We start from the raw sequence: 10,338 nt of genomic DNA, 5'->3' as shown, positions 1-10,338 counted from the left end.
ATGGGAAGAAAAGGGGAGAAAGAAAAAGGGGAAGAGGAAAAGGGGGGAAGAAAAAGGGGAAGAGGAAAAGGGGAAGAGGAAAAGGGGGGAAGAAAAAGGGGAAGAGGAAAAGGGGAAGAGGAAAAGGGGGGAAGAAAAAGGGGAAGAGGAAAAGGGGGAAGGAAAAGAGGGGATGAAAAGGGGGGAGGAAAAAGGGGAAGGAAAAAAGGGGGGGGGAAAAGGGGGAAGCCAAGGGGGTCTCCCCGAGCTCACCCTGCGTGTTGGTGGTCCCGGCGCTCCAGGTGCCGTATCCTGGGAAAAGAGCAGAGCCGTGAGCAGGGGGGGTCGTTCCTTCCCTTCCCGACCCCAATCCCACCAAAGTCCCCGATTCCATGTCGGGAAACGGCCCAACCTAAAGGTCGAAGGGATGTTCTGGCAGGGAAACCAGGATTCCGTGGATTCCAGGGAATGATGGGGGGCCGCCGGGATAAACCCTCCCAGGCACTGGGGAAGGGATGTTCCCGTCGGGATACGGCAGCAGGAGCCTCCTTTTCCCTTGGGAATATCGGGGATCCCGGTGGGGGATCCCAGCTGGATGAAACGCTCCGGGCTCCCTGAGCTTCCCAGCGCTAATTAAGAGCTTTGTGTTAACGAGGCGCCTCCGATCCGCTCTCTCCAGGACCGGCAGCAAGGGAAGCTCCTCTCCAGGGGGGAGGAACAGGGAAGGGCCAGGACAGGCAGGAGATGCCACCAGGACAGGGAGGAGATCCCATCAGGATACAAAGGAGATCCCATCAGGATACAAAGGAGATCCCATCAGGATACAAAGGAGATCCCATCAGGATCCACAGATCCCATCAGGATCCACAGATCCCATCAAGACACACAGATCCCATCAGGATCCAGAGATCCCACCAGGACAGGCAGGAGATCCCACCAGGACAGGCAGGAGATCCCACCAGGATCCACAGGAGATCCCACCAGGATCCACAGGAGATCCCATCAGGATCCACAGGAGATCCCATCAGGATCCACAGGAGATCCCACCAGGATACACAGGAGATCCCATCAGGATCCAGAGATCCCATCGGGATACAAAGGAGATCCCATCAGGATCCACAGATCCCACCAGGACAGACAGGAGATCCCACCAGGACACACAGATCCCATCAGGACACACAGATCCCACCAGGATACAAAGGAGATCCCACCAGGACACGCAGGAGATCCCACCAGGATCCACAGATCCCACCAGGACACACAAGAGATCCCACCAGGATCCACAGATCCCACCAGGACACACAGATCCCACCAGGACAAGCAGGAGATCCCACCAGGATCCACAGGAGATCCCACCAGGATCCACAGATCCCACCAGGATCCACAGATCCCACCAGGATCCACAGGAGATCCCACCAGGATCCACAGGAGATCCCACCAGAACACACAGAAGATCCCACCAGGACACACATTCCCAGATAATTCCCCTTCCCGCCGCCGGCGTGGGGAGGTTGTTCCCAGTCCAGCTCCCCCTTCCCTCGGGATGGGCTTTTCCAGATGCCGGGCTGGGCTTTTCCAGCCCTTCCTTGGCCTCCTGGGGAGGGATCAGGCCGTGGAATTCCGGCCGGAGCTCGGCTCCATCCTCCACATGGATTCAAATCCATGATCTCCAGTGATCCCGAGCCCTGGCTGCAATCAGGGATTTTGGGATCATCCCAAAAGCGGGAAAGGGAAGCGATGCCAAGGCAGGGAAAGGTTTTTCCAGGCAGGTCCCTCAAACCGGCGGCAGCTCCGCGTTTCCAACCGATCCCAGCTCCCCCCCCTTCCAAGAAAACCTTGGGAATGTTGATCCAGGAGGCAAAACCAGCCCGGCCCTGCCCGGAACCTCCAGGAAAAGAGAGGCTGCTCGTCCCAAACTCCAGCCCAAAGGAATCCCGGCTCTCCGTCCCTCGGGATTCTCCAGGATAAAGCTCCTCGGTTTTGTGTCCCGGGGTGTTTCCCGAGCCGTTATCCCGTTCTTCCCAGGGACAGAGATCTGGGATAACAACCACCTCAGGCTCACGCTAATTAACGGCCCCGTGACTAATTGTGGAACTAAACATTCCAGAAACATCCCCACGAGGGAAAACTCTCGGAGCGAATCCTCGTCGCCGTCTCTCGGGGTAAAAACCACGGAATTAGGAGCAAAGCAGGGTAAAAAAAAACCAACATGGAAAGGAGCAAGTGGTGAATTTTCTGGAGCTGAGCGTGCCCTGGGTGACGATTCCTGATTTCCAGGCAGGAGTTTCTCCAGGGAGAAGAGTTTGCCTTTTGGGAACGAGGAATTATTTCAGTTAAATCAATATATCGCCCGCAAGGCTGGGGGTTAAACAGGCTCCAAAACCTCAACGGACACGGAATTCAAACCACCAAGGCTGCTTTTCCCGCTTCCATATCCTTTAAAAACCCCCAAATAACCCAAAACTCTCAGAATTCCTTCCTTTTTATACCATAAACCGGGAAAAATCCACGATAAAACCCCTCTACGGAGTTTGCTCCATTCCCAGTCCCGCGAGGCAAAGGGAAGATCCCTCATTAAGCAGCTCGTTAATTCCATGAATCCAACGGAATCTTTCTCGGGAATGACTCGGAGGTGCCTGAACTCTTCCAAGTTGTTCCTCCAGACTCGCTCGGCAAAGAGTCCCCAGGCTGATTTAACACTCACTCAAGGGGATTTTAATTCGGTTTTTATTCCCATAGAACAGTGAAAACGCTGGAAAAGGACTTAAAAGTTTAATGGAGGAGATGCCAGAGCTCAGATTCCCACCTTGGCCACGGGCTGTATCCATGAATTCTGAAGGATCTCTGTCCATGGGTTGTATCCATGAATTCGGAAGGATCTCTGTCCACGGGTTGTATCCATGAATTCTGCAGGATCTCTGTCCACGGGTTGTATCCATGAATTCAGAAGGATCTCTGTCCATGGGTTGTATCCATGAATTCGGAAGGATCTCTGTCCATGGGTTGTATCCATGAATTCTGCAGGATCTCTGTCCATGGGTTGTATCCGTGAATTCGGAAGGATCTCTGTCCATGGGTTGTATCCATGAATTCTGCAGGATCTCTGTCCACGGGTTGTATCCATGAATTCTGAAGGATCTCTGTCCACGGGTTGTACCCATGAATTCTGCAGGATCCCTGCAGGACGTGGAGGGATGAGGGAAGGCCAGGCAGGAGCTGGATTAGTTATAAATCCCACTGCAATCCCGATTAGGGGATAAAACCCAGGGAAGTGCCGTCAGCAGGGAAGGAAAAACTGTCCTCGTGGGATCTTTGTGTCCGTAATTTGAAGGAAAATTCATCCATGTGGAATCTTTTGTGCCCGTGAATGCGGATACAAGCGAAGGGAGGGATGAATCCAGGCGGGAAGAGGATCCAGGCTCTGGGATGCTGCCGGATCAGACCTGGGACGCCGCCCCCTGACACCCAAATAAACTCCATCCAGGGGCTTTAAATGACCGATATCCAGCTGTTAAACTCCCTTTTTGGTGACTTTCTTCCAATTCCCACCTCTGCATCCTCGATTTTGGTTTAAAGGGACGTTAAATCCCGGCGGAATCTGCAGATCCCGGTGACGCCAAGGAAGTCGACGCCCTTTTGGTGGAGGAGGACGGGATTTTCCCCTCATAAATCCCTTCCCCGGGCCAGGGAACGAGGCTGAAGAGCCTCAACAGCCTTTTGGTGCTGCTGCAATCCCGGATGGGATTCCAGAGGGATCCCACCCGCTCCCTGGTGCTTCCATTGACAATTCCTTGCTGGATGCTGTTACACCGGGATGAGGAAACACCTCGGGGGGCAAAGACAACCCCGGGGGGGATCCAGGGAAGGGGATCTGAGGCGGGGGTGGGAATTCAGAGATCCACAGGGGATTTCGGGGGAGATCCAAGGAGGGGGAATCCAGGGGGAGACCTGATGGGGGGATCCCAGCGGGATCCGAGTGGGAGGATCCGGGAAGGGGGACCCATGAGGGGAGTGGGAGCTCCTTGAGGAGGGGACGGGTCTCCCTGAGGAGGAGACACGGGACCCCCTGAGGAGGGGACGGGACCAAGCTGAGGAGGGAATGGGACCCCCTGAGTGGGACATGGGACCCCCCTGAGGAGGGTACAGGACTCTCGGGGTTCGCAACCAGCGGGACCGGGAAGGAGAGGGGGAAACTGAGGCGCACGAGGCGGGGGCGGGGCCGCGGCCGCCATTTTGTGTCGTCTTCAGAAATGGGACCGGCGCCATTTCCGCCCCCCCCCGCGCTCCCCTCAGGGAACAGCCCCCCCCAATAGCGCCCGCCCAACCAATCAGCGGCGCCCTGTCGCTGAGCGACGGGGCTCTCAGCCAATCAGCGGCGCAGGCCCTTCACGGGAGGCGGGCGCAGCGCTTCCCGCAACGGCTGGGCGCCCCCCCCACCCGGTTCTCCCGCCGGTAACGGAGCCAGCATTGAGGCAGCGGCGGGATGGAGCCGCCACCGCCCCGAGGGAGCGGCGGCGCCGCGGGGCCGCCCCGCACTTACCGCCGTATCCCGGCTCCATCGCCGCCTCCGCCTCCGCCCGGCGCCGCCGCACCGCTCGCCCGAGCGCCAACTGCGCACGCGCGCCGCGCCCGCCTCCCATTGGGCCCCTCTGCTGCGAGGGCCCGCCCACGAAGCTTTCCATTGGTGGAGCTCGCCCAGAGGCGCGGCCCGCCCGCCACTCCCATTGGCCGGCCCGGAGGCCCTCCCCCGATGTGATTGGCGGAGGCGCTTCCTCCCCGGGGGGCCGCCGGCGCGCCCACCTGTCAATCAGAGCCGTTCTCGCTCCTGATTGGGCTGCGGCGCGGGGCTCGCCCGGGGCCGGCGCTGAGGGGGAGGCGGGCGCCGCCATGGAGCCCCCGGGGCTGGGGTGGGAGCGACCCCAACCGGGACCCCACCGGGACCGAACTGACCTGAGGGCCGGCTGTGAACCCAACCCCTCGCAGCCATGGTGTCCCCGTCCCCTCCGTGACAATGTCCCCCATCCCCTCTCAGCCATGGTGTCCCTGTCCCCTCACAGCAACGCTTTCCTCCGTCCCCTCATATTGACAATGTCCCTCATCCCCATCCCCTCACAGTGACAATGTCCCTCCATCCCCTCACAGTGACAATGTCCCTTATCCCCATCCCCTCACAGTGACAATGTCCCTCCATCCCCTCACAGTGACAATGTCCCTCATCTCCATCCCCTCACAGTGACAATGTCCCTCATCTCCATCCCCTCACAGTGACAATGTCCCTCATCTCCATCCCCTCACAGTGACAATGTCCCTCATCTCCATCCCCTCACAGTGACAATGTCCTTCCTCCACCCTCTCACAATGTCCCCCATCCCCTCACAATGTCCCCAGTTCCCATTCCCTCCCAGCAACGGGATCCTCCATCCCCATCCCAGCTTTCCAGCAGCTTTTTCCTCAACATTTGCCCCAAAAACCGAATTAAAACACCTTCAAACCAAGCGGCAGCTGCGGGAAGTGGGTGAGGAGGTCCAGGCTGGGCCTCAGCTTGTCCAGAACCACCCCGTGGTTTTCCTCGAGCTCCACATCCTTTTCCAGCCCCGTTGGAGTGACCTGGTCCTTGGAAGGGGTGGAATGGGATGAGCTTTAAGGTCCCTTCCCACCACGGAAACCGATTCCCTCATTTCTCCCTCATTTCAGGAAGGAGAATCCACAACTCCAGCTCGTGGCAGCTCCAGCCACAGAGATGGAAACGCAGGGACGCTTCCAGGCCACGGAAACGCGGGATTGTGGAGCGGCTCCAACCTCTCCCAGGCTTTCCTGGGACACCAGGAATTCAGGCAGAGCCGCAGATAAACTCAGGATAAGTCCTTTTTTATCTCCACCCACCGACACATCGACCTGGAAAATGAAACCGTTTTACAAACAACACGACGTCAACACCACTGAACGCTTCGCTCCGCGGGAAAAGGGCCGGGAAAACATCGGGAATGGGGCCGTTACAGTCACAGGAAGTCACGGAGGACCTCGAGGAAACCCCCTGGAACCGAAGTGCTGCCGTTCCCAGCCAGCCAGGCCGAGGGCACGGCTCTGTTCCACACGGACACGCTCCCGTTCCCGGGGGAAGAGGCTCCGGAGCAGCTCCGGCTTCCACACATGCTCCAAAGGAAAAAATCTCCTACAAAGCCACCTAAGAAACAGGGACCGCACGAAACTAGCGACTAAACGTGGAGAATCCGTAAAAAAAATCCTCTAGTTTCCCAAAAAAACCCCCAAAAACAGAACAAAACAAAACAATCACTTTCCAGGGAAGAGGCTCCCCCGGCTACGCGGGATCGGCGGGACGAGAACGGAAAACATTCACGGACACGGCGGGATCCGGAACATCCAACACACACGTCGGGTCCTTCCCCCGGGGTGGGTTCATTCCACGGCCTCGGGGCCTTCCTCGCTTCCCTCCTCCTCCTCTTCCTCCTCCTCCTGCTGCTGCTGCTCCGGCTGCTGCTCCCCTTGCCCCGGGAGAGCTCCCTCTGGATCCTCTGGATTCGGGGAGTTCTGCTCCGGCTCTGTCTGTGCCCGGCGCTCCCGCTCTGTCTCTGTCCCCTCTGTTTTGGGATTCTCCTCTCCCTCCCCCTCTTTTTCGGGATTCTCCTCCGGATCCTTGTTTTCCTCCTCCCCGTTCCGCTCCTCAGGGTTTTCCTCCTCCGGGTTCTCCTCCTCCTCCGGGTTCTCCTCCTCGTCCTTGTTCTCCTCCTCCGCTCCTCCCTCCGCTCCTTCCTCGGCGTTCCCGGCTCCTCCTTCCCCTTCCTCGTGCTCCTCCTTCTCCTCCGGATCATCCGTGAAGGGATTCTCGCCCTGGGAAGGGGGGACAAACATTCGGCTGCCGGGAGTTCAGGAATTCACACCTCCCACGGCAACTGGGAAATGAGCAGCTCCCGGAGCAGCTGCTGCCTCCGGAACGCGGATCCGAGCCACACGTGGGATACTGGGACGGAATTCCTCCCTCTGAGGGGCTGGGATGGAATTCCCAGAGGAGCTGTGGCTGCTCCACCTCTGGGAGTGTCCCAGGAACCACCTGGGCCATGGAAGGTGTCCCTGCCCTTGGAATGAGGTGGGAATGGGATGATCCTTAAGGTCTCTTCCCACCCAAACTATTCCATAATTCCAGGATTCTGGAGCCCCTCTGCTCTGGAGCCAGGCTGGGAATGTTCACCCGGAGCAGGGACCTTCCAGAACATTCCAGGGGAGCTGGAGAGGGACTTGGGATAAGGGATGGAGGGACAGGACACAGGGAATGGCTTCCCCTTGGAAAAGGGGGGATTTACACGGAATTTGGGAAGGAATCCTTGACTGGGAGGGTGGTGAGAGGCTGGGATGGAATTCCCAGAGGAGCTGTGGCTGCTCCATCCCTGGGAGTGTCCCAGGCCCCACCTGGGCCATGGAAGGTGTCCCTGCCCTTGGAATGAGGTGGGAATGGGATGATCCTTAAGGTCCCTTCCCACCCAAACCATTCCACGACCCCCAGGGTCAGCAGGGCCGAGCCCAAGGCTCGCCTTCCGCAGGGAAACTCCGGGAATATCAACCCAGGACCCCACCCCTTCCCAAAAAGCCTCCCCAGGAGCCCCGGGGGCTCGGCTCCCGCGGAATTCCGGCGGCAATTCCCAGTTCCCACCTTGAGGTACCGCTCCAGCTTCTTGCTGATGAGTTTGTTGTTGAGGATGCTCCGGGCCACCACCAGCGAGGATTTCTTGGATTGCTCCAGCATGGCCTGGCAGGGGGGACACACCCAGGGGGTGAATCCAGAGCCAAATCCCGGCGATCGGGGGGGGTTTTACACCGGGAAAAGCCGCCTGGGGAAAGCTTGGAATGACGTCAGCCCGGCCGGGGAGCGGGGAAGGGTCAAAGGAGGGGGGGGAAAGACGCAAAATTCACCGGAGAGGCCGAGGAGGGAGAGCCCGGGGACACAAATCCAGGGAAACTGAGCGAAGATTCCGAGGGAAAAAGGTTCTGGGGACACAAATCCAGGAAAACTGAGCGAAGATTCCGAGGGAAAAAGGTTCGGGGGACACAAATCCAGGAAAATTAACTGAAAATTCCCGGGGAAAAAGGTTCTGGGGACACAAATCCAGGAAAATTAAGTGAAGATTCCGAGGGAAAAAGGTTCTGGGGACACAAATCCAGGAAAATTAAGTGAAGATTTTGGGGGAAAAAGGTTCTGGGGACACAAATCCAGGAAAATTAAGTGAAGATTTTGGGGGAAAAAGGTTCTGGGGACACAAATCCATGAAAATTAAGTGAAGATTTTGGGGGAAAAAGGTTCTGGGGACACAAATCCAGGAAAATTTTGTGGGAAAAAGGTTCTGGGGACACAAATCCCTCAAAATTCCCTGGAGATTCCCTGGCTGAAGCTCCCAGAGCCACAGGCCCAGCCCAGCCCGGGGCAGGGGCTGAGGAGCAGCTCTCCCGGGATTTGGGAATCCCTGGATCGGCTCTCCCGGGATTTGGGAAGCCCCTGGATTGGCTCTCCTGGGATTTGGGAAGTCTCAGATTGGCTCTCCCGGGATTTGGGAATCCCCAGATCAGCTCTCCCGGGATTTGGGAATCCCTGGCTCAGCTCTCCCGGGATTTGGGAATCCCCAGATCGGCTCTCCCGGGATTTGGGAAGCCCCAGATCGGCTCTCCCAGGATTTGGGAATGCCCTGGCTCAGCTCTCCCGGGATTTGGGAATCCCCAGATCGGCTCTCCCAGGATTTGGGAATCCCCAGATCGGCTCTCCCGGGATTTGGGAATCCCCAGATCGGCTCTCCCGGGATTTGGGAATCCCTGGCTCGGCTCTCCCGGGATTTGGGAATCCCTGGCTCGGCTCTCCTGGGATTTGGGAATCCCTGGCTGGGCTCACCCTGCGGTTGTGGTTGTGATCCAGGGATTTCAGGTGTTTCTGGATGGTTCCGAACTGCATGGGCAGGAACAGGTCGCAGGCGGCGCAGTGGGCGGCCTCCACCTTCTTCAGGAAGTGCTCCATGCCCACCTCTGGAACGGGAGCACAGCGGGATTCACCGGGAACAGCCCGGGATTAACCGGGAACAGCCCAGGATTAACCAGGAACAGCCCGGGATTAACCGGGAACAGCCCGGGATTGGGGTCCTAAACTCGCCCGGGACCACTCCAACCTCCTGCCCTGGGATCCCTCCACACCCATTCCCCGGGATCCCTCCACAGTCATTCCCCGGGATCCCTCCACACCCATTCCCTGGGATCCCTCCACACCCATTCCCCGGGATCCCTCCACACCCATTCCCCGGGATCCCTCCACACCCATTCCCTGGGATCCCTCCCCATTCATTCCCTGGGATCCCTCCACACCCATTCCCCGGGATCCCTCCACACCCATTCCCCGGGATCCCTCCACACCCATTCCCCGGGATCCCTCTCAAAATCATTCCCTGGGATCCCTCCAACACCACACCCATTCCCCTGGGATACCCTCACACCCATTCCCCCGGGACCTCCACACCCATTCCCTGGGATCCCTCCACACCCATTACCTGGGATCCCTCCACACCCATTCCCTGGGATCCCTCCACACTCATTCCCTGGGATCCCTCCACACCCATTCCCCGGGATCCCTCCACACCCATTCCCTGGGATCCCTCCACACCCATTCCCTGGGATCCCTCCACACCCATTCCCCGGGATCCCTCCACACCCATTCCCCGGGATCCCTCCACACCCATTCCCCGGGATCCCTCCACACCCATTCCCCGTGATCCCTCCAAAATCATTCCCCGGGATCCCTCCACACCCATTTCCCCGGGATCCCCTCCAAAATCATTCCTGGGATCCTCCCAGTCAATTCCCGGGGATCCCTCCCCAACCAGTCCCCGGGAATCCCTCCACACCATTCACTGGGACCCTCCACAACCCCATTACATGGGATCCCTCAACCCCATTCCCTGGGATCCCCTCCAACACTCATTCCCTGGGATCCCTCCAACCCATTCTTCCCCCGGGATCCCTCCACAACAAACCCATCTCCCTGGGATCCCTCGCACACCCATGCCTGGGATCCCTCCACAAAACCGTCCACGGGATCCCTCCACACCCATTCCCCGGGATCCGCCCACAAACCCTTCCCCGGGATACCTCCACACCCATTCCCCTCACCCGGGATCCCTCCACACCCATTCCCTGGGATCCCTCCACACCCATTCCCCGGGATCCCTCAACACCCATTCCCCGGGATCCCTCCACACCCATTCCCTGGGATCCCTCCACACCCATTCCCCGGGATCCCTCCACACCCATTCCCTGGGATCCCTCCACAATCATTCCCCGGGATCCCTCCACACCCATTCCCCGGGATCC

The 10,338-nt window shown here is 58.7% G+C and overlaps 2 protein-coding genes across 2 annotated transcripts in view; both read right to left on the bottom strand.

The window, feature by feature from the left end:
• Positions 1 to 4,868, bottom strand: part of AKAP8 (A-kinase anchoring protein 8) — a 23,375-nt gene extending 18,507 nt beyond the window's left edge. Inside the window, exon 1 of the mRNA XM_039378704.1 lies at positions 4,520 to 4,868. Within this exon, the coding sequence (XP_039234638.1) occupies positions 4,520 to 4,868 (349 nt within the window). The remainder of the gene's footprint in view (positions 1 to 4,519) is intronic.
• A 958-nt stretch (positions 4,869 to 5,826) lies between these two features.
• Positions 5,827 to 10,338, bottom strand: part of AKAP8L (A-kinase anchoring protein 8 like) — a 19,247-nt gene continuing 14,735 nt past the window's right edge. Inside the window, exons 9-11 of the mRNA XM_039378703.1 lie at positions 8,873 to 9,003; positions 7,646 to 7,741; positions 5,827 to 6,828 (exon numbers count right to left, since the gene is read on the bottom strand). Coding sequence (XP_039234637.1) covers positions 6,397 to 6,828; positions 7,646 to 7,741; positions 8,873 to 9,003 — 659 coding nt within the window. The 3' untranslated portion in view covers positions 5,827 to 6,396. The remainder of the gene's footprint in view (positions 6,829 to 7,645; positions 7,742 to 8,872; positions 9,004 to 10,338) is intronic.

The sequence above is a fragment of the Pipra filicauda genome, unplaced genomic scaffold (assembly GCF_003945595.2).
Source record: "Pipra filicauda isolate LSUMZ 115617 unplaced genomic scaffold, ASM394559v2 scaffold1441_size46269_pilon, whole genome shotgun sequence".
NCBI classification, from domain to species: domain Eukaryota; kingdom Metazoa; phylum Chordata; class Aves; order Passeriformes; family Pipridae; genus Pipra; species Pipra filicauda.
The sequence above is the reverse complement of the archived record's forward strand: the minus strand, read 5'-3'. Positions and strand labels throughout refer to the sequence as shown.